Source organism: Struthio camelus, chromosome 13 (assembly GCF_040807025.1).
Source record: "Struthio camelus isolate bStrCam1 chromosome 13, bStrCam1.hap1, whole genome shotgun sequence".
NCBI lineage: Eukaryota > Metazoa > Chordata > Aves > Struthioniformes > Struthionidae > Struthio > Struthio camelus.
The window spans coordinates 13,048,880-13,072,964 of NC_090954.1; the positions used below are offsets into that span (position 1 = coordinate 13,048,880).

The window sequence follows — 24,085 nt, forward strand, 5'->3', positions numbered from 1 at the left end:
CATACGGACAGATTTACCTATAATAATAATGCTATAACACAGTACAATCAGCAAAATGAATCCAGTGCATATATTACATTTCTTTGGCCTTGCCTTTTCTGTATTATAACATAAATGTTCAGGTGTCTGTATTAGAAATCCAAATATCCACTGCATACACTTGTCTCCAAAGCAGGAGGACAAAGAACAGTGCATACTAGAGTTACCTACCACACTGCTGAACATACCCTGGAAGGAGGTAATGCAGTCCTACATGCTAGTTATTCGCAGCAGGCCCCTGGACTGTTTCCATGTAGAATATGAGTACAAGGCCCTTGTCCTCTGGAGACGAGTTAGGGGAGGCCTTCCCACAGCCATCTACTATGGGAAGTTCATTTTCATTTGATTCACAGGCATGTAGTTAACGTCCATCATCATGTTCGTTATGACTATGGCAGTCATTCTGTCTACAGCCTCTTAAGCCTGCTGTGGTACCAACGTGAACCACACTATGCCATTCTTCTCACCATTTCCTTTCCTATTGGCAAGTTTTGCAGCTAAAGCAGTGAATTTTCTCCAGCAACAAAGCTTCAAAGCTTATCTGCAGTAACACAGACTCTCGTGGAAAGATTGGCTTCATATTCCCCCCTCCCCCTTTCAACAATCCATCAGGCTAAGAACACTTCTGGGCAGCTGCCACTGAAATTTATTCCAAACATGAGTTTAATTTGTGTTATACATGAAATAAACCCCCAACTGAAGCTAACCTGCTAGCATCCAGCTTATTTGCAGCTGAATAAGCAAAACAACCTTTTGCCTGCTACCTATTAGGTTGGTGACACTGATCTCCCCTGACTGCAATGGTTGCAGATCTTTACGCATAGAAAAGGGAGAATTCAAAGTATACAGCTTGTTCAGGGAGCTGCTGCGTGCCGTGCAAAGCGGAGATTCAGGGTTACTTTCCCCTTTCACATCCGCATGCTTGTCTAGTCCTACACTAAGCCCCTTGTTCCTAGGTGTCCACAGTTATTCATGTTTTCTCAAGACACATTTTCTGGGGGACACAGAGATGGATAATTAAGTCAGAGGGACCCACTAAGACTTGTGAAGGTGACATGTGAGATACCAGCAGAAGGAGGGAGTGTTGTGACTTTTTTTTCACGTTCAGAAGTCTGCTCCTTTTTAGCATCAAGTCTTTGGTCCATTCGCTGTTGTCACAATTATTAAGGTCATTAGCTCCAAGGATGCAGATGGCATAAAGTGGTCTGAAATGCATTTCTAGAACTTCAGTTCTAGAAGTTCAGCTTGGCTATGAACTGCCCCATCCAAAATCACAAAATGTTCAAGAGACAGTTCTCTCCCAGCCCTTCAATGTGACCGGACTCTGTAAGGCCTCATTGCTGTAGAAATAGGAGCATATCAGCTCAGCACGTTTGGCTTATTTGGTAGCATTCTTACCTCCAGGACAAGAGGCTGTAGGTTCACAGTCAGGTAAGGTACTTGAGGTAGCAATATCAGAAAGACTCTCCTCCAAACATATCCTTCAACCTCGGAACCTTTTGTTCTCCAGACGGAAAGAACAGATATAAGAGGAGCATCAGAGGTAGCCCCTCAGAGATGCCAAATATTCTCCCACTGAAGCGAAGGTCCTAGTGCCTGCAGTAAGTATTAGATACTGGGAAGCACATCAGAGTCCCTTCATTGCCTGTCTCTTAATAAAGGGCTTCAAGGTGATCAGAATTAGAAAGGTACCATATCACTAAACATGATAGCAACTATTAGTTTGGGCTAGGGCACTGGAACTGGTTTATGGATATGCTGCTGCTCAGACGCAGTCTGCCTCTGTACTTAGAAAATGTCAATTTATGGACATGGAGCTTTTTTATCCCTCTCCTGATAGCTGGCTCATCCTCTCCCCGTTTCAATTTGTTCACTCACTTTCTTCTGTGAAACTCAGCAGGAAAAGGACAGGTAGATGGCTCTGGAAAGCTATTGGTCAGGCAGGGAGAACAGAAACTGTTTTTAGTTCTCCAGGGGAGCAGCTGGGATGTCTGAGCTAGGCCTCAGCCAGCCTTGGCCTGGGGAGCTCAGGAGAGCTGTAAGACACAAGGTTATATAATTTCTGTAGGTTATAATTTCTGTAGTGCTAGGGGACTAGCTTCAATTAAAGAAGATGGCCAGCCTATAAAATCTGTAGTGCTATTATGGCATTTTGATGGTAGAGAGAGGAACTAAGAACACTAGCTTAGGAGCAGGAGAAGACACTCCAGGCACATCCCTGCTATGTTCACATACTCTCATCAGGGGCTGCTCCTGTCAGTTCAGCTGAGTTACACTATATATTAGTGTACATGCAGGGCATCTCCCTTCCATGGGCTGCCTGTCTCATCAAGCCTTCTTTTACAAGTCCCAAAAGGACCCATAGTCACCGTATGGGGAAGTTGACTTTGGTGCCTTTTTCTCCTTAACCCTCTGCAACAGTCGACTTGCAGATACCAGCCCTCTTTGACCTGTGCAACTGAACAGTGCTTCTCCAGCCTCAAGGTTTGGACCTGAGGTCTTGGCACTTCACATCGAGCTGATGATTGCTACGATGGACAGATGTAAGGATAGGTAGCTGCTCACCCTATGAGATAGCTCTAAGCTACAGAGCTAAAAATAACAACAGCTCCTTGAGAAATAGTGCTGAGAAGGTTTGCCATAGATTGGGAGGATAAGCCTAGACCTGGTTCACTTTTGAGAGCCATTTCAGCACACACCCTCCAGTTCTCAACACTTTCGGCCTGCTCTGAGCACTCTCTAATGTCATTTCTCCCCTCTTCCCTCACACCATGCAGGATTACAGGGTGAATATCTTTTTGAGACAACAATGGAACGACCCGCGGCTGGCGTACAATGAATATCCAGACGATTCCCTGGATCTGGATCCCTCCATGTTGGACTCCATCTGGAAGCCTGATTTGTTCTTTGCTAATGAGAAAGGGGCCCATTTCCATGAGATCACCACAGACAACAAGCTCCTGAGGATCTCCAGAAATGGCAATGTCCTCTACAGCATCAGGTGAGGTGACTGAATGGGGAGAGCCCCACTGAGGTGGGGGAGGGCAGAGCTAAATATCCACTGTTCAAGCCTAAGGTGAGAAACTGGACGCGTTGAGCTTACCTTTGGATAAAAGGAATCGAGAATTTTTTAAGTGGGAGGGCATCCAATTCAGAATCATAGCAATGTGGTGGGAAGGGACCTTTGGAAGTCTCCCATCTAACCTCTTGCTCAGAACATGACTACTGTCAACACTAGATCAGGTTGGCTGCAGCTTTGTCTGGTCAAGTCTTGAAGCCCTCCCATGGATGGATACCCCATAACCTTTGTGGCTTGTGCCAGTGTTGCATCATTCTCCTGGGGCAGATTCCTTCACAGAAGAATCAATGAGAATCAAAATAGATTCTCATTTTCTTAGTCAACGTTGTTTCAAAATTTTTAATTAATTATGTCTACAAAAGGAAAAAGAAAGGAAAGCTCATTAATCAGCTTCTCATCTGGACCTTTATATCCTGCATTAACCTGTGCTTAGGAGCAGTGGGGTGTACTGGTCCCCATTTGCATATCTAAACAAGTCTTTGTGGGAGCACAATAATGTGATGTAAAGGAAGAGGTTTCTCTACAGCCACCCCAAACAGAGGAGGTTGGCGAAAGGGTGGAACCTTTCTGGGAAAGTGCCATCAGCTGCCTGAGCTTCAAGTCTCAATTGCATTAGTAGCTTCTGTTTAAAAGAAAGCATAAGAATCACAGAATCACAGAATGGCCAAGGTTGGAAGGGACCTCTGGAGATCATCTAGTGCAACCCAACCCTGCTCAAGCAGGGCCATCTAGAGCACGTTGCCCAGGATCGCATCCAGGCAGGTTTTGAATATCTCCAGCGAAGGAGACCCCACTACCTCTCTGGGCAACCTGTGCCAGTGCTCTGTCACCCTCACAGTAGAGAAGTTTTTCCTCAGGTTCAGATGGAACTGCCTGTGGTTCAGTTTGTGCCCGTTGCCTCTTGTCCTGTCGCTGGGCACCACGGAGAAGAGGCTGGCCTCATCTTCTCGACCCTCTCCCTTCAGATACTTGTACACGTTGATGAGATCGCCTCTCAGTCTTCTCTTCTCCAGGCTAAACAGGCCCAGCTCTCGCAGCCTTTCTTCCTAGGAGAGGTGCTCCAGTCCCCTCATCATCTTTGTAGCCCTCCGCTGGACTCTCTCCACTAGTGCCTTGTCTCTCTTGTCCTGGGGAGCCCAGAAGTGGACACAGTACTCCAAATGTGGCCTCAGCAGGGCTGAGTAGAGGGGCAGGATCACCTCCCTCGACCTGCTGGCAACACTCTGCCTAATGCACCCCAGGGTACCCTTGGTCTTCTTGGCCACAGGGGCACACTGCTGGCTCCTGCTTAACTGGTTGTCCACCAGGACTCGCAGGTCCTTCTCTGGAGAGCTGCTTTCCAGCAGGTCAACCCCCAATCTGTACTGGTGCATGGGGTTATTCCTCCCTAGAAACACCATTGGTTTTCTTCATGATTAAATAAAAAGGCACCAATCCAAAAGGATTGGGCAGCCTGGCAGTACTCTACCACACACATTCAACTTCTTCCCCACACCAACCAATAACAGCTTCAGATAGGGATAAATTTTTCTGTGCCTCATGCCTCCCTCCGGATCCCTGAGGAGGATGCTGCTTTTGAAAAGAATAGAGACCATATGCCATGAACTGGGTTTCCTTTGTGGTAGCAAAGGGCACTGTATTGCTAGGTTACTTCCACATCCCCAGATTGCTCTGCTCTCAAGACCTGCAAAGACGCAGCTGTCTCTGAGAATTTTTATTTTCAGAAAGCCAGTTTTATTTGGAGAAGGGAGGGAAAAAAACAACTGTGAAAAAAGACTATGGGAAGTGCCTCCTTACCTCAGTAACTGAGTCCATGTTGGAACAGAAGGTACTTCTGGTACTTGCTGGAATGAAGGTACTTTGACCAGATGATCACCACTTACTGCTACTTCTATAACAGAGAGAAAAGACAGCATTAGCCAAAGCATTTTGAGATAGAGAGGTGATCTGGGAAGGAACTTAGCTCATCTGGACCTTTCTCAGTCTAAGGACTTCTGCTCATCACTAGTAGATTCCTTAAGATCCCTAATGTACAAGGAATGGAGAAAGTATACTAACACAAGCCTGAAAGGTTTAACCAGCTGTACTGCATCAAAACTGTTAGAAGCCCAAGAAAACCTGTGGTTTGAAAGCTGCTGCATTTCCTAACACAAAATGTAGGGAATGGCTAAAGAGAGCTCTGTGGAGTCTATAATTCATGCCACTTATCCATTTCTCAAGAGATCTGAGAATTCATCAGTGAAGCTAAACTAATGGCACTAAATTTCCCACAAGAAAAATATCCAATCCCCTACCTTGAGTTCACTTCCAATCCCATCGACCCTTTATTTTGAAGCAATGAAATTAAAGAACATACCTCATGAGCTTAAAGGGGGAAAGAAAGTTAAACTATATTCTGAAGACTTTTTCACCACATGTATATTGTAAATTCACCTAAAGTATGTGCATCCCGCCTCCCACTACAATTTCAAGTGGCAGACATGGGGAAGAAAAAGCAGCACAGAGCTGTAAAATGGAAAAAAAAAGCAGCCCACTGCTGCAACCCATCAAACATTGGCACAGTTTCAGTCCAAAGACCTGCTCCCTGATAGACAAAGTAGTAAAAGAATTGCCAGGCCTGTGGGCTGTATGTGGAAACCTCACACTTTTTCATCTCTAACAATGAACAGATAATAAAACTGCTACCAAGTATGTCTTTCCAGTGAGCTGGTGGTTAGCCTGGCATGCAGTCCTATTCCAGGTGGGTTTTCAGAAGCACAGAGGGGAAATAATGGGTCATGCTAGCCCTGGGGTTGCTCTGCAAAACAGTAGAATGACAGGGGACACAGAGAAATGTAGTTGAGCTGATTGCTGTTTTCAAACAAAAACTTTTGCTGTTTACAGAAAAGAACCTTCTTACCTCTGTCCTCTCCAAATTAAATTTTTGGTTTCTTTTTAAGTACAGTTTCCTATGGCAACCAAAAAGAAAAAAGAGGAGACATAGGAAAGAAGAGGATGGAAGAGCAGAATATAAATGCAAAGAGTTTCCAAAAAGAGACATAATCTTTTACTTTTAAAAAAAGTTTTCATCTAAAGTACCCTGCCATTTTCTAACTAACTCTTTACCACTAGCATTTGCAATAGTCAAACTGTAGTCAAGGCTGTCACAAGAAGGTGGACTTTGTCACAGGGGTCTAACCAAGCTCAGCATGCTTGGCAAGTCTCCCCTCCTCCCCCGGAAACTTGTGATTTTGACCAAACTTTTTTTTGTTTTTGACACAGAAATGATCTGTTCAAAGATTTCTAAACAGCCGCAGACTCTAGAAATGTATCTGAGGTGTCCTTGAGATGAGTTTGGGCTTGCCACTAATCCAGACCATTGCCTGTGGCAAGAGAAGAAGATAGAAGCAGCAAAACTGCTTGGTGTTGGAGTTCTCTGTTCTACCCAGTCCAAAATAACATTGCAATGAAACACAACCTGCAACAGGCAACTCTACTGGGAATTTTATTGTGCTTGGCATTTTTGATGCTTTTCAGCACTGTATGTGAAAGTGCAGGCAGCAAAGAGGTGAATAATCAGTCATTTCCCAGCAGACTGGTGTGCCATGGCGAGGTACTGGTTTTCTGAGAGGGTTTGCCTCCTCACCAGTATCCAAAAATGTTTGACATTGCCCTGTGCTGTCTTCTCTCCTCAGGATCACGCTGACTCTGGCCTGCCCTATGGATTTGAAGAACTTCCCCATGGATGTACAGACATGTATTATGCAGTTAGAAAGCTGTGAGTCCTGTGCATGTCTCTCTTTTGGAAAGGAGATAGTGTATTTCCCCTGTCTCTCTCCCCTGGCATTTCCCTCCCTAGATGGAAACCCACCCTGGTTCAGCCTTCTCTGGACTGTCCTATTACAGAAAAGAAAGGTGGATGAACAGCCAGGAGAGACTTGCTCTATTGTGCGCGCCTGGGGCTGCTCTCTCATAGCCTTTCATCTCCCATTCTTCCTTGCTAGCATCTCCTCCACAATTCCCCCACTATCATCTGCATCTACATCAGAGGCCAATGGGGGCAATAAGGTTTCCTATTGGAGAAAGAAAACTCTTGGAAAGGATGAGGGTAAATTAAGTTCAGAAGCCACCAAAGCAAGAACACAACCTTCAAGCTACCTCAAGTGAGTGTCATCAGAGCCCCTCCTCCAAGGGGTTCTTTGTTCTCCATCCCATCCCAGAAGCATTTACTAAGGGTTTTCCATCCATTCAGTACATGTGACATTTCCTAGAGAAGCCAAACCTCAGTAGATCCCATGAGAGGAACCCTGGCTTGCTTGTATTTACACTGGCCTTTTGCTTTGAAGGAGAAAGGTGAAAGTTCTTTTAGTTGCAAATAGGACTTTCTCTCTCTGCATGAACATTTGCCCCCTTGTACATGCTGCTTATCCCAAAGGAGTGAAAAGCAATAAATAACTTTGTTCAGAGAAAGAGGTCAAGTTTGAAAAAATAACAACCAGGCCAATGAACAGAATTCAAGAAAAAATGTGATCTATTGCAGATAGCTCTTTGCACACCATCACAGCTCCAGTGCTGTGCTGCTAGGTTAAGCCCCTGCTTCCAAGCATAGCTCTCTTCTGCAAGACTGACCCTTTCCAAATCGCATTTAATATGCATTTCACATACCATTTGTTGCCTCCTATCAACAGTTGGTTACACAATGAATGATCTCATATTTGAATGGCAAGAAAAAGGAGCAGTGCAAGTTGCTGATGGACTGACATTGCCTCAGTTTATCCTCAAAGAAGAAAAAGACTTGAGATACTGCACAAAGCACTACAACACAGGTCAGTGCTGTTTACCCTTAGCCCCTGGGGTCATCAGAGCAGAAATGCAGGACCATGCATTTGCCAGAGATCTTTTAGTATACATGACGGCACTCTGGTGATACGAGCCCTGTCCTAGATAGCTAGGGACAACATATATCCAAATATACATATATGTGTGGGTGGGTGTGCGTGTGGGGGTGTGTGTGTGGGTGTGTGTGTGGGTGTATACTTATGTTGCCAGTAAATATACACATATATAGCCAGTAAAGAGGTAATAGACACAAATGTGTGGAACCCTCTTGTCCCTAGTAATATCTGCATTAGTTCAAGGGTATTTTGGTTTCAACCTTCTTTCCCAACGTACTCTTGTCTTTGATGCAAGGGAGCAGATGAATTTTAAGTAACAAAGGACAAGCTGCTGAGAGTTTTATTTGCTATGTCGATGACCTACCTAAGTATTTCAGAACTGGGCAACAGCTGCTTATTGCTTTTTTTGTCCTCTGTCTAACAAGATTCTGGTTCTAGGCAGTATGAGTAAAGCCCCCAGACATCTAAGCTGAAACCATGTCTCATTAGTATCTTACTTACTAGTAACCCTCCATGTATCCCCCACCATTCTCAGGCAAGTTCACCTGTATAGAAGCTCGTTTCCACCTGGAGCGGCAGATGGGCTATTACTTGATCCAGATGTATATCCCCAGTCTCCTCATTGTCATTCTCTCCTGGATCTCCTTCTGGATCAACATGGATGCTGCACCTGCTCGTGTTGGCCTGGGGATCACCACAGTGCTCACTATGACCACGCAGAGCTCTGGTTCCCGAGCATCACTGCCCAAGGTATAGAGAACACGTTTGTTTTCACAACCAGGGCAAATTGTGGACTTTCTAGGCACTGCACACATGTAAGGCACCATACAGATCCTCCAGACAACCAGCTCAACACAAGAGGCATTTTGCTACCATTGCCCTATTCCAGTTTAAGGGCAATCAGAACAAATTCTAGTTTCCGTCCTGCAAAAATTTTAGCAGAGCTTCTCTGACTAGCAGTAAAACTTCTCCTGAGACCTAGCATTCTCCTGAAGATCCACAACAGCTCTCAGCAGGCAGAAGCTCTGCACTTTACAAACACCTGCAACAAGCATACATGCATTTGCACTCTACGTTTTAGCTTTTTCTCACTTGGTCATCATACTTTTATAAGAATACCGAATTTCCCTGTTACAAAAGGCTTCTGATGTAGTCAGTTTGGACTACTGTTTTCCTTCTATACAAACCATCACAAACAGGACCTGGATAAACTTAAAACTGTGGAATTATTGCTACAGAAGAGTCTGGGAGTAGTTTCAGTGGCCTGGCAACACATTCATGCTAAATGAGCTAGATTTGGGTATCCAAGAGCAGATGTCAGCCATATCATGGCTTGACCAGCTCCTTCCAGAGAGCTTGAGAATAACATGAAAAATGGCAAGCAAAAAGGCATTTGGGCGAATAAGCCATCTGATACCAATCCCTCACTCTCACTTCCAGGTGTCCTACGTGAAGGCCATAGATATCTGGATGGCTGTGTGCTTGCTGTTTGTGTTCTCCGCACTTCTAGAGTATGCTGCTGTCAACTTTGTATCCCGTCAGCACAAAGAGCTGCTCAGGTTCAGAAGGAAGAGAAGGCATCATAAGGTAATACACAAGGCAGAAAGGACACGACTGGAATCTGTCCCAGCAGGCCAGAACGTCACTACATGGTCAGCTGGACCAAACCACTAGCATCCAGGGAAGTCCTTGGCATATGATCAGATAGTAAGGAGGGCCATGTATCAAAACACAGGGCTAACTCAATGTGTCGTGGCTTCTCTTCTAACAGTCACCTGATTCCAGCAGTCTAGGGAGCCACTTTTTTGTTAGGCTAGCTAAGCTGTCTAAAACAGAAGGGTCGTTTTCATCAGAACGATTTCCATACAGAGAAATGTTCTGCTTTAAGTTCTCTTCTTCAGGAGACACAATGAGGGCTGGGTGGGAGGCAGGCAGGGAGGTGTGAGGGACAACTAGGAGAGAGTGGCATCCCCTAGCAAGTCAGCTTACATTAGCCTGGAGGTAAGTAACACCTCTTTTGTTTCTGTCATCTCTGTGTTCAAAAGCACCTGCTGCTTCGACCAGCTGCAAATTTCCTATTGGAAAGAAAAGAGCATTCTTCACAGCCTTAGCCTTGCTCCATGCTCATTCACCATGACTGATGCCAACCCGAGCATGTACGCGTTACATAGACACACATCTTTTGCAGCTTGGAAGCTACTAGCTTGTAGGCCAAGGTTCGGACAGCAAAAATCTCACCTCACAGGATGCACTAGAGAGTAATATAAAGGTGACTGTGATCAGAAAGACTAAAGGCACTTAAAAATTGCCCTTAGCTAACTCGTAGAACCAGGCAGGCAGTATCAAATTTTCCGCACCAGGTCTGAGACGCTGTTCTCAAGCTAGCATCAAAAAACAGTGACTTTGTTCAGGAAAAACACAGAAAATTGGGTTGGCGGTTATCTCAGAAGAGCCATTAGGGGACTACTAAGGCTGGATCTGCTCTGCCTAAAATATTCCTCATAGATATTTGTCTACCATAGGTTTTAGAGAGTCCCCAGGGATTTATCCTTTCCAGAAACCATCTGTTGCAGTACTTCACTACCCAGCCATTGAAAGAGTCTTTCTCTGCATCTAACCTGTCATCACAGTAGTTCACAATGTATGGCATCATTCCAGGAGGCAACTTGGTCTTAGGAACAGGGTATTAGGAGGCCTGAGTCCCTGCCTCGTTTAAGATAGCTCATTGCCTCTCCCTGCTTCAGTTGTCCCATCTCCAAAATGGGAGAAAATTGTACGTTTGTCCCCAGCCCAGCCAGGGCTCAGGATGAAGCGTGTTGCACAAATGTAAGGGAAAAGAAGCAACAGATGGGACAATTAGCAACCATTAATTTTTTCAGGCCAGGGCAAGACCCAGCCATCTCAGAAATCAACTGGGAGTGTTCTGGTTCAGAAGGTGTAGCCTGCTTAATAGAGCCAAAGCTAAAAACACCTCACGTAGGTGCTTCACAGCACTTCTGGGACTGTGAGCCCAGAAGCTGTGACCTTTCCTTGCTTTTGTCCCTGATTGCTTCTACCTAGTAGGGGCCATGTGCCTCAGGTCCTTTCAGTACAAGATATTGCACTCAAGAGCAAGCTGGTATCACTACAGAAATGCCTTTCAAGATGATAGAGAAGGGCCAAGGGGATAGAAATCACTGCTGAGGACTTGGGCTGGCCCTGGAGGCAGTGTGACTACAGAGAATTGGTGCCAGGTCTGGCTGCTGAGAAAAGCTGACCCTGCACTTAAAACATCTTCCTGGACTTTGAGTGTGCCAAGTCCAGTTCCTATCCAGGCTACACATTTCCTGGGTAACCTTGTTTTGAGTTTGTTAGGTCTCATCCAGGGAGTTTAGCATCTAAATTCATTTGTGAAGCTAGGTCCTAATTTTTGGTGTTTCCGTTTCCCTGACCATTTCACTCTCCTCTTGCAGAGGTATTGTAGGGAGGCAAAGACAGTAAGCATTGTCAAGTCTCAGATGGTGTGGCCCAGAAATACACTAAGCGAACACAAAAAGAGCAGGGAAAAACTACCCAAGGGCCTTCAGAAATTGTCTCAGTCAGGACCTTGAAACAAATAGATTTGCTGGTAAGCTGCACAACTCACCAGCTTGCCACCCTGCCAAAAAAAAAAAAAAGATTTTGTTCGGGCTGTTTTGTTTTGTTGCAATATGCCAGCGTGCTCTCCTGTTCGCTTCACTGCCCCCAACCCCAGAGCATAGTACCTCCATTCCATGCAGCTACCTGCTCGATATAGGAGCCATCCAGAAAAGACACTCTGCAAAGAAGAGCGAAAGGGGCGACAGGGCAGGTTGGGCATGCAGGAGGGTGCTATTAGGTCAGCGTCAAGGAACATAGAGTGGATCAGCCCTGGTGACAATTCATTAGTGCCACTGGTCTTACAATTAGCCTGGAGCAAGCTATAGTTAAGAGACTCAGTTTTCTAATCCTGACTCTACAACTAACTGGTTGTATTATCTGGGCCAAACCTGTTTTTTTCCTGTGATTACATCCCCGTGTTCAGTCAAATAAGGCTAAATTGCTCTGAGAAGTTTGCAAGGCCTCCACCAAAATACAGCAATAGCATTTGCCTTTAGAGAGCCAAATAAAGGATTTCTCTTGCTCAGTAACTAGGATTAGCACAAATACTTGTGTCTTACCATTGACACGCAGAAGGGGCGGTTCTGTTCCTTACATAGGAAGATGGCTTATGGGAAAGGAGCTGTCAGGGTCAGGAGAGTTACCATGGGCAGGTGAGGCCAGGCAAGGTGAGCTGAAGGGTGGTTGCATGCTGCCTGCAGAGGTCTTTTGCTGGATAGGTCTTGACGCCTGCGCATCCATGTAACTCTGTAGGAAGTCTCATGCTGTGGCTTCACCTATGCGAGTTACATGGAGCCCACTCCTTCTGGGCAAGCTAAACACAACACAGGCAAAGCAAAGAAGGTGATGATAGGAGCGGGAGGGGAGGGAGAGGCAGAAGCAAAACAGGGGATGCTTTTGGAAAAATAAATGCAGTATCATAAACCATTCAAGTATGTCAAAGAAATCAACAGGGTGGAGGTCAATGCTGTTCTCCATGGGTGCCTGGATCCCCTGATTTGCATCTGTGCATCACACAGCTAGCACCCCTCTATAAGGCTGATCTCCTAAGAGCAGAGGGTTTGTCTGACAGAGCAAAGGCTGGGGCACGAGCAAGGTGTCTTCTCCCTGTGGAGCAGGAAGCTGTCAGTGGAGAGCCTTATAGCAAGGGTGCATTGCCTATATCTCATTTTAAGCAGAGTCCCATGCTGAATCTGTTTCAGGAGGACAAAGCTGGTGAGGGCAGATTCAACTTCACTGCCTATGGGATGGGGCCAGCTTGCCTGCAAGCCAAGGACGGCATTTCCGTCAAGGGAGCCAACAACAACAACACAGTCAACCCCGTCCCCGTACCATCTCGCTCCCCTGAAGAGATGCGAAAGCTCTTCATCCAGCGAGCCAAAAAGATTGACAAGATCTCACGCATCGGCTTCCCGATGGCGTTCCTCATCTTCAACATTTTCTACTGGATCATCTACAAGATCGTCCGCAGAGAGGATGTACACAACCAGTGAGGGAAGGGGAGCAAGTGGGAGGGAGAGAGAGCAATCCTTTATTTACGTGCAATAGCAATGCAGCAATGCATGAATTTAAGAATGTGGCAATATCTACTAAAAAAGGTGGGGGGGGGGAAGGGAGGGACTTTTAATCATATGAACTGAGGATAACTGCAACAGGGAAGAGAAAAGAAGCTCTTGATTTGGGGATTGCAGGGTGGGGGTTAGTTTTACAGCATAGGAAGGTTTGGATTGCTCCAGCTGCAATCCAAGCAGTGTAATATATTAATATATAGTCATGCTTAATTATAATGCAAAGACAAAACAAAACAAAAAACTGTTTTTTAGCCTATTAACAGCTTAGATTCTAAAGTCACTGGAATGATTCATAATTCCATGTGCAGAAACAACTGCAATTACGCTTTATCTGACTTTTGCTATAGAAAGGCCATACCAGTCAAGCACGTGGGGGTAAAAAAAAAAAAAAAACAACAAAAGAAAAAAAACCAAGAAGATAATTCTATGCTTCTCTAGATTTTGCACTTTGAAAACTGGATAGATGGGGAAACTTAAGAAAGAGGCTGTGGGTTGTTCTTTATTTTATATATTTACTTTTTTTAGTTTCGGTTTTGCTGATCAAACACTTTGTGACTTTTGGATAGAGGAACGCAAATGTGTTATCTCTCTCATCCCCATCAGAGAGCATCCAATGAGAAAACTGAAAAGGACATCAGGGCCTCCATCGGAAATCGCAGGTACCTTCTGTCCTTTTAAATGACCCCATAGGGTTAGAGTCCCAAGAGTCAGAAATACTATTCAGACCACTTGAAATGACGAAGGATTTTTAAAACAGCCCTCTTTTCCAACCCCTTCTGCCATGTTTGTTTACAATGGGGGGATGGGAGTACAGGTTGAGTTTAGTTAAAGCATAAATTATATTTTAAAAATAGAGAATCCAGGCATATTTATTCCTCATTGTGATAGGATTGGGCAAATGGCAATATTCTCAGTCAGGGGTGGGGTGGGGGGAAGGCAGCCAGTGTACAGAGAGAACGGCTGTTATTTTCAGACATTTCATAGCAGTAATATTAATAGCTGGGCCAATGGACCCAAAACTCTATTTTTGTAACTATTTTGGTGCTGCATTTAGCTTTAACAAGGATGGGGAGATGAAGGGCTGCTTTGCCCTTCTCGGCCGTCTGGCAGAGCCCCAGGGTAGGCTGGCACAGCTTCCTGTGGGTGGGGAAGGGTGGGAGGGGTGGGGGAGGCGGGTGCTTATAGAGGAGTTAGTGAGGGGCTCTCCCTCCAGCCCAGTGGTGGCTGGATGCGCCAGACAGCTCTGTGGCGTTATCTGAAAGCATAACCTGAAAGCTCAGGATTGGCCTGGGCAAGTCAAGGGCTTGATACCTGATTTGTCTCTCTGGCACCTTGTATGTCAGCCGGGCTGCAGCACCTGTGTTAATTCAGTCTTGCTCGTTTGCACTTTAGTGAGTGGGGTAGAAGCAAGTGGGAAGGAAGAGACAATCACTCTGCACTGAAGCACTTGGGGTCAGGTCTGGATTGCACATTAAATGACTGCTGACCCGAGATGCAGATCTGACGCTTTTCCAAGGAGCAGACAGGCTCCTGATTTCAGAAGCTGCATCCCCTGTTGCAGCTAGAGGCAGCTCAGAGCCAAGTTTCACGCCATAGATCAGCGGTAAGATGGAGCCGACCCCTCCAGAACAGTCAGGTCAGGTCTGGCTCCAGTCAGCTGCATCCAAGCCTGTGATAGGAGGTAGTTTATTCTCAGCTGCCAGTGTCCCAACCAGCACAGCAATGGGCAGCTGTTGGTGGAGTGCAGGGACTTGCAAGCTGCGTTAACACAGGGTCCATGTCAACAGTGGGGAAGAGGAGGAGGCCCAGAGAAAGCGCATTGCTCCCCTGGGGTGGGCAAAAGGACACCCATCTCCAAGGCTGCCAAATCAGCACCTTTCACCAGCACTAAATACACTTTATTTAAAAAACAAAATGTAACAGCATGGAAAAAGAGAACTAAAAAAGAAAAAACGTGATATGCACTGCATGGACTAGGGCAAATGCCAGTATTTTCTAATGCTTTGGCAAAGGCTACCTAGCTTCCTGACTCCCTTGGCGCTGATGAGACAGGGAAAGGTCATGAGACACCAGTGTGAGCCAGTATGTTATATGCCCTCTCCCTCTCCCTCCTGTTCCGGCAGCAGCAAACCCGCGGGTTGAGGAACTCTCTTTCCCTGGCCCTGGCAAACAGTGCTTTCCCAAGGAGGGAGATGCAAGCTGTTGAGCAGAGCTAGCATGTGATGCTAGGACAACCTTCCGAGCCTTGGCTTGAGACCAAATCCGCTGCTGGCTCCGATTTTGCTTGCTGAATTATTGAATTCTCTCTGCATCCACGAGGGCTTGGTCGTGCCAACGGTGGGTTGTGTAATCGCTTTAAATGACTTGTCCTTGCCGCAGCCCAACAAACAAAGCCGGGGAATTCCCCTACCTGCCCAGCAGGAGGGGAGAGGGAGGCATCGCCGCCGGCAATGCACCAGGGCTCTTTGCTCGCACAGGGGAGCCTCTGCCAATCACTTTCGCTTGGGCAAAAGAGGTCCTCCTCCTATGCTCAGGCCTAGCACCTCGGAGTCGAACAATTCAGCAGTGGTTCATGCAACTTCTCAGCCTCCCCAGGTTCACTGAGATGGCTCACAAGATGCTAAGCTGAGCAAGGGCCCAGCCAGCTTCAGGGCTCTGTGTTTCCTTTTAGGGAGAGTTTGCCCCAGCAAGCTTCATTACCCCGTTCTGCTGTCTAACTGCAGCTGCTCTAAGAAGTTAGCAGCAGATAGTTAACAAATCCCGTGCACTGTCCTCCTACCCAAGCGAGGTTTTATCCTACATCAAGGCATCCCAAGGACAAGACTGGAGCAAGGGAAAGGAATACATTCCTGCCTCATTTCTTTCTGCTCTGGTTTAGAAAAGGGCCTTAAGACCAAAAGGGGAATACCATGCTTGCCCCAGACATACTTGGAGATGCAGATATAATAAGAGTTATCACTTCACAGAACTTCCAGTGCCACCTCTTGGTGCTGGAGAAGGCCAAAAGGAAGGCAAATTAGGGAACAGAAATCATCGGAAAGATATTTGCGTTTCCTGCTCATATTTAAGCAGCACTTCAGCCCATGGGAACTAGGGACTGAAATAAAAACGACATGCTTATCAGCCTCTGGGAGTCCAGCTCTGCCTTTGCATCCAGTTCAACTCTGCCAACTACTGGGTGCATTTGATGCTCACCATAAAGCAGTGTTATTTCCTCTCCTTTAGGCACCCAGTTTCCGTTCAGGCCATCCTTCAGCCCAAAGGCTGCCTGCACAGTTGCAATGAGCAGCATTCACATCCTAACATGAAACGTCCTGTGATTTTGGCAAAGGCCTAACTGTACTGAGAGCGCCGTCCTGCAGAAATTCTGCAGGTAGTTTCACCATGTAGACAAAACCTTAGACTGTTCTAAGAGCCCCTGGCAAATCTGTGCAGTTTTCACAATCAGCTGTTTTTCTCCACCTGTACTTCGCCATGTTTAGTCGCTGTATTACAACAGAAATTGCTCTGATATTCTCTTTTTCAAAATAGGCTGCTTTAATAGTACCAACAATTATATTTGTTAGTGAGAATGTACAAGATCTATAGATATATCTGGAAGCTACCCTGCAATATCAGAATTTAACTCAATAGTTGTTAGTTCTCCATAAAAAAAACAGTCCCAGAAGGAAAAAGCCTCTGAACAAAATAAGCAGCTGTCTAGCAGTAAAGAGAGAAAATAAGAGTCCTAATTCACTTGGGCTTTTTGGAAAAACATATCCTTTTCCAAACAACGTTATTTCCAGACGTTACTAAAAACGTTATCACCTCATGAGCAGGAATTATTTTTCCTTATATGTAAATATAACTAGGGGAAAAGAAAACAAAGGTAGGATAAACTTACTATTTTTTGGTCAAGTAGATGGGTTTTTCACACTTTAACTTCTGATTAAAGTGGCTTTCCAGCTGGGATCCCAGTAACAGAGAAATCTGTGAGTGGTGCAGATGTTACACTCTCCTGCCTTAGAGATGAGTCCACACCCTGTTTCTAGCGTGGGGATGCTCTGAATACTGGGCTCTGCACTTGGACAGCCAGTGTCCCTAGCTCCACTACTTTTGTCTCGGCTGCCTCCCTGTGCCAAGAGAGCTGGAACCGCACTTCAGCCAGGGCTGCAGAAGGTCCAGGACAGACCAGTAAGCGAATGGTCTCCTGTAGACTGCAAGGCTTTGTCTTGACCCCAGGAAAGGATTAGCTGACCTTTAAATACACGGGCAGGACCATGCATTTCATAGGTCCCATCCCACCCCCATTCCTCCTGTCCTAGAAACCTTTGCTGGTCCAGGACTGGGGCACTTTTTTTCCTGGAAGCATCAAACAACTCCAGGTGCTGGAAATTCTTATGTCCTGTGAATAGAAACCACTTCTTTTTCCAGACTTTTCTGGAGGTTGGATTTTTTGTTTGGTTGGTTTTTTGATTCCGCTACTTCTCAAGATCTTTGATTTTAAGGCAAAGCCAAGACAATTCAAATTACACCACTGATCGCCCTTTATCTTGGCTGTACCTTGAGAACCTTGATTGGTTTCCTAATGCTGATGGAAAAGGACTACAAGCATTTACGATATATGTTTTTTAAAAAGATAGGAACGTTTGAAAGGAGAAAAGGCTATTTTAAAGTGTCATATTTTTCAAAGATTTTATACAATCATATTTTTGTACTGTACTACCATTCTTTAATAAAGCATAGTTCTTATCCCTATGCCAAATAAAGAGAAGTTAGTCTCTTCCAATACCCCATTCCTACTCTAAAACCTCACTACAGGCAGCAATGAGTAACACACTATGAACCCTTGCCTTGTTCCCTAAAACACAATCCTACCAGCATGGCTGCAGCGATACGTCACTCCCTGCTACCTGGATTTCCTAAATCTCCTATGTCCGGGTGACTGCAAGGAACAGGCCTGGTCCTGCCCTGCTGTAGTACCCTGCAGAACTCTGTTCAATGAAAACAGGATTTGATCCCTTCTGTGCTAGAAAGCACCTAGAACGTTCCTGTCCTCTTCTCTAAGGGAGAGGTAAAGGGTATCTTACGCTGTGCAGGCTTCTCAACTGATTTCCATCATTTCTATAGAGACAGTATTTAATTGAGATACTTAATTCTTCTTCAGTGTGCTGGATGAGCACCAAAGTAGAAATTAACACTCATTAATTCTAGTATTGTCAAAATTTCTTCAGGTCCTTTAGGTCCTCTCAGCCCCTCTCTCCCTCTAACAATTATTTCCTAATGGCAGTTGCATCTCTTTTGCAGAAATTAATCTAATAACCATGAGTCTGTAACCATGTTAAAGGATATTGCATTTTTCTCTGTTCATCTCCCTTCTCCCTCCACCTGAACTTTCATTTCTACGGGGAAAAGTTCATCAGCTCTGCAACCTTTGATGGGCCTGGTATGGATAGGTATCTTGGGAAATAAAGGTAAAAATACATCAACAACTCCTCCTGCCTGAGCAGACAGGATAACAGAGTTACCAGGGAAGCACTCCCATAGCAAAGCATGCACAGAAAGGACTCTTTTGAGTCTCTGAGGACTCAAAATGACCATCAAAGGTCTAGCAAAACTGGGTTGCAGTCCTCATGCACTTTATTGCCAGGCTTCCATGTAGAAACTGCTATGGTGTTATGTCTTTGTACTATTCCTGCTCCTTAGGTCTACTGTAGACAGGGTCAGCTCCTAGTAGTGCTGTAGACAGGGAAGCCGGGTTTGACCCAGAACACACACATGGAAAGTGCATGGTTTGGGAACAGATTCAGCACAAGGGGATGTTGCTGTTTTCAGAGGAGACAGGCGGGGATGGCTTCACACTGGCTTAAGGATCTAATCAGCACACAAAGCATTGCTACTAGGCCTTGCAGGCTGCGCTTAGTACTGTCACTGCTCCTGTCAACAGTAAGAAGCCAGTTGCGAAAAGCACAATGCACAGGGACCTCAACAACTTCCCAGAAGTGGAAGCTCACAAAAGACAGAGAGGATGCAAAATCCTACCACCAGTTAGCAGTGTAAGGTTGGAATAGGTTGGTATTTCCAGCATAAAATCATCCATCTTTTACTGGACATGAGATTATACCACCTGAAAAAACATTAACCCAGGTTAAAACTAACTTTTATGTATAGATTTGCCACTAGAATTGCATTAAGTACCTTAAGCAAAACAGGGACTCCTTCACTTACAGAGGGAACTTGGCTGAGCCTGGCTGAGGCATAAGGCAGTCATTAACTGCATGCTCCGTCTCTGAGCTGCAAGCAAGCATACAATTGCCACTCCAGGTGAGTCAAGCTTGGCAGAAGCAGGAACAGGCAAAATTATCCTTGAGCAACCGGCTCTGAAGGGCATGGAGCTTTCTTAGCATTTTTTTTTTTTCTTTGTATGCCTTCTGGGGAGCTGGTCCTAAGATTGTTAGCACTGTAGCAGGCTGAAAACATCTTCTCCAGTGGGTCTGAGAGAAGAGATGTCTGGCTTATTTAGGCACCTGGTGGGGGCGGGGAGGGGCACAGGAGATATACCACAGGCCTATTTGCTCTCTAGTGCTTTAGCCTGTGTCCTCACCTCACCGGGTTACCTGTCTGACAGAAGCATGAATCAAGCTTTAGTCTGCATATCAGCTGAGCTAGCTAGCCTTTGTCGAACACATCACAGATTTTGGGCACTAGGCTACAGCTCCAGATACACAGCAGGTAAGAGCCTGAATTAACTTTGAAGGGAAGACATCCTAACAGGCACAATTATATTAAGGCCAGATAGTGGTCTTGCTCAAATCAGCATTACCCTATCATAGCCCTGCTGAGATCAACCAGCCATGACTTCTCATGATAGGAGAATCAGGGCTTGGGCTTCAGGGTTTCTTGCTTCATACCTACAGGTATCCCAACCGGTGACCTTTATTGAACTAAAACTATGCAATATCAAACAGATTGTGTCAAGGGTGGTGCCTTAGCCACCTCTCCTGGATATGCACTCATATTTTAAAATCCTCATCAGAAGGTACGTCTGATGGGGTAAAGAACCAACACACAAGCCCCTAAGGAGCAGGGCCAGCTCTGGGGTTTGGGATGTGCCACCAACAGACATAGCTGTGTTGTTACCACTGCTTCTAGGCCAGCTCCGTTTCTGTGAGGCTGCAGTATTAGAAGCAGAGGAGTCCTAAGCTTCCTACCCAAGAACACAGGACTGGGATCAGAGGGAAGCAAGGAAGAACAGATAAGGATTGATGCAAGGGACAGGAGCTTGTATCCTCTTCCTCACTGTAGTAAGTGCAGTCATGCTTGAAATCTCACTCTGCGTAATCCTCATCTGGGGGCCAGGGCACTGAAATGCTGCCGCTTGCTCCTTGGGGGACTGGTGGGAGAACTCGAGAGGCTCGACTTGTCCTGTGGAGGAAGGAGTGAGGTACAGCAGAGAGATTCCCAAAAGAGGAAAGAGCAGAGACCCAGACCATGGGTAGCGGCAACTCTGATAAACTCAAGAAACCATCAAAAAGAGAAAGGAGCTGCAAGAGAAGGGGCAACTGCCATAATACAAGAATGGTGCTGGAAGTGCACCTCCCTGAACAACCGCACACTAAGGTGAGGGATGCTGGTACACCCTTCACAGGCAGGAGTATATTGAACTCTCCTGGGAAGTCCTTACTCAGAAGCTTGCCTCTGCTTGCCATCAATCCCACTTTTTAACCAGGAAGAAGAAAACAATTCCAGTGAATTAGACCACTATTATACCTTCTCCTTGTCATCTTAGTAGAAGTAACCACAGCCATGCTATTGGCAATAGCCACAGCCTGAGCAGCAAAGCTCAGCTCTAGAAAAAAGTTCTCTGCTACAGGCTGGCCCAACAGAACCTTAGCAGAAGGGAGCACTGTTTCCTTTACCTTGTGTTTGCCCAAGTAAGGGCTTTGAAACACTGCTCTCTACCTGCACTGAATTTTTTGTTTCCTTTCTATCCCACTCTTCCCAAACCTGCCTATGTTTTGATCCAGAATGATACCAGGGTTAGATAAGAAATAAGCAGGGAAAGCAAGTTTAAAAGCATCATAATCCAATCTGAAAACCCCTGAATTAGCCTACTTCAAGTGGAGGAATTTAAAACAGCTCCTCCCTCTCCAGGCTGATGTCTCCTTTATAGTCCTTCAGCACTGATCAAGGTCACCAAACTTGACAGGGCAGTTGAAAAAAACACGCATGCATGTCAACTCCTTGATTGACAAGCCCCTCCTAAAATCAGTTTAAGACAGCACGTTAATTTGGGGATCTGTCAGCTTTGGAAGTGTTCAAACTAGAATTTTTTGGAAGTAAAAATACCAAAGGTCCAAACAGCGATGCTCTGTGAGAATTTGAATGGTGGGTACGTAATCCACCTTCCCCTCAACGGGACGAATAATTTGCTGTGCTTGAACATTACACCTTCGAGCTCCATCCTGCTGGTCACTACAACAGTGTCTCACTGTACAATTAATGCTGCGCTCCCAGCAATTGGTGTAGTAAGTCAGGAGAGACAGGCAAGTTCAGAGAAGTTTGAGCTGTCAGACACTAAGGCACAAAGGCCTTAACTCACCACATGCGTGCGGAATAAGTTACCCAGAAATGCACCACCTGGAGCATCTCAATCCTAACATGAAATGGAATTCATATATAAAAGATAAAAGTTCGTGTGGTTCCTGAGCCTGACTATGACGTTACAGACAGCGTCGATCACGGTCAGAGCTCATCACTGTTTTCATGGACTTCAGAGTTGCAGGAAAAAAAAGGCAACGTTTATGTTTTGATAGAACTGAAAAAGAAGGCAACTGCTACAAGCCATTAAACACATGTGTTTGAGATGCAGTCAAACTTTAGTGATTTAAGAGATCGATCTATAAAGAGATCTAAAGATGAAGCAACAGACTAAGGACTTCACTCGAAAATGGCCTGACATGCAAAGGTCACAGTGCATTTCATTGCGATTTACCATCCCTGCAGCATTGGTGAACACCATTCTGGAAGCAGCCTTTGAATCCTGAAGATGCACAAACCCTGTTCTAAGCAGCTGTTTGTTACCACCAACCTGAGATCAAACAGCAGCCATAAGCAGGCATAACATCCATTGTGGACAGTGACATTTTATGGACTGTGTTGTCTACTCACACTCTACCACAACGTGCAACATATCATGCTTATTCTATTAAAACTGAGAAGTATCGCAGAACTTGCATAAAAGGAAGGGAGGACCCAGGAATTTCTCCCTTCCAACTACAGACGCACACCTCCCATTTACATGATTTTGTAAATGAATTTATCTTAAGAAGAAAAATAAAAATACTTAAGATATTTGTGTTCAAGACAACTATTGCACACTTCGTTTCACTTGCGGGGGCGGGGGGGATACAAACACACACAGCAGAAATACTTTCTAATTGAAAGCATGCAAAATAAATAGAAGTGGGAACAGTTCAGCACATAGAAAGCATGTTTGCATTGTTATCTTTGAGAAACAGCATTTCAGAGCTTCCCAGAAGCATCCACCTCACTGGTCAAAGCCCTAAGAATCTGATATCTTAAAAGGATACCTCCCTAAAAACTTTTATAAAGCTATTAAGTAGCGGCCTTGTTTTGTCCCATCTTCTGCATCTCTCCCATCTGTAAGCCCTTTCTATGAAGAAAATCTTTGTTTCAACAGCTTGACTTACTAAAGCTCATTTGTTCCAAAATACAACAGAGCCTTGATACTGTTTATACCAGGGACAGCAAAGGGCTCTTGACAGATGAGCTGGGCTGGCTTTAGCAGCCACACTGTAAGATGCTACTGGCTACCACATCCCTCTGCCCAGAGTCACTACGTCCCACAGAGAGGACAGTGAGGATGACTCTCTCAGACACCTTTCACTTTGTAGTGGAATGGAAGTCTGCCAAGGCAGCTGCTCTAGCTAAACAGGCGAGTTGCCACCCACGGCCACCGCAGCCGTAGGGCAGACCAGACAGCGGAGAACTGCACCCTCTTGAAGTGCCCATCCAGACCCCATACGACCCCAATGACCCAAACAATAGAAGTCCTAAATGCTAACTCCTGGACTATTTCTGCTTTTTAAAAAACAAACAAAAAAAAAACCCACACACAAAAATCAGGATACAGGTATTTCCTCTAGCTTGCTCATGAAAGGACAGGATTGGTAGCAAGGTCACATTTTCCATTTCTCTATCTTACTGAAGCCTCAGAAAGCAGCAGTGGCATTCAAATTGCCCTACTTTAACTGACTCTTAAGCAGAGGAAAAAGAAGAAGCTGCAGTTTAGGGGATAAAACTCTCCTCCCTTTAACTTCAAGTAAGCTTCTATAAAACAGGTGAGGAAGTAGTTCAAATTCACCTGTCCCGGTTTTAGTTTGCTGCCTAGTGAAGCGGGTACTAAAATATTGTCACAAGATTATGGCACAGGGGATTTTCAGACAAATGTTCACACAAAGAACTAATCACTCTGGAGTGTAGGTAAGCAGGACTTGCTCTCCAGCTACCTGTGCTGAACCATTAACAGCAGTTTTGCTGTTACAGGTTCTGCTGAAGTCGGACAGCAGACAATCGCACAGCTCGTCTCAGCTCTAGCATTACAGCTGACTCAAAACAAGTCTGGAAGAAGATACTGGAAAAAGTCAAAGGTGATTAATTTTCATGCTTCTCTCCTCAAGAACAGAAGCAGCACTAGAGAAATAGAGAAAAAGCATGGTACCAAATCTTAGGATTTAATTTCCAAAAATAATAAGCTAGCTTAGTTATGAAATGCTCACACCTTCTCCCTACTCACCTTAAAAAGGAACCTGTCTTTTCTATGTAAATTTATTAAATATACATACATATGCATACACATACAAAATTGGTATGGCCTTACGCTCCATTTAAGGACATGTTTT

The 24,085-nt window shown here is 45.2% G+C and overlaps 1 protein-coding gene across 2 annotated transcripts in view; it reads left to right on the forward strand.

Annotated features, from left to right (window-relative positions):
- Nucleotides 1-22,530, forward strand: part of GLRA1 (glycine receptor alpha 1) — a 56,625-nt gene extending 34,095 nt beyond the window's left edge. Inside the window, exons 4-11 of one of the 2 annotated variants that reach the window (XM_009685646.2) lie at nucleotides 2,817-3,040; nucleotides 6,793-6,875; nucleotides 7,786-7,923; nucleotides 8,528-8,742; nucleotides 9,433-9,579; nucleotides 12,813-13,099; nucleotides 13,707-13,840; nucleotides 20,313-22,530. In XM_009685646.2, the coding sequence (XP_009683941.2) occupies nucleotides 2,817-3,040; nucleotides 6,793-6,875; nucleotides 7,786-7,923; nucleotides 8,528-8,742; nucleotides 9,433-9,579; nucleotides 12,813-13,099; nucleotides 13,707-13,840; nucleotides 20,313-20,362 (1,278 nt within the window). In that variant the 3' untranslated portion in view covers nucleotides 20,363-22,530. Of the gene's footprint in view, nucleotides 1-2,816; nucleotides 3,041-6,792; nucleotides 6,876-7,785; nucleotides 7,924-8,527; nucleotides 8,743-9,432; nucleotides 9,580-12,788; nucleotides 13,100-13,706; nucleotides 13,936-20,312 lie in introns of those variants that run through there. The other variant, XM_068959828.1, reaches the window with a different exon arrangement.
- The last annotated feature ends 1,555 nt before the right edge of the window (nucleotides 22,531-24,085 follow it).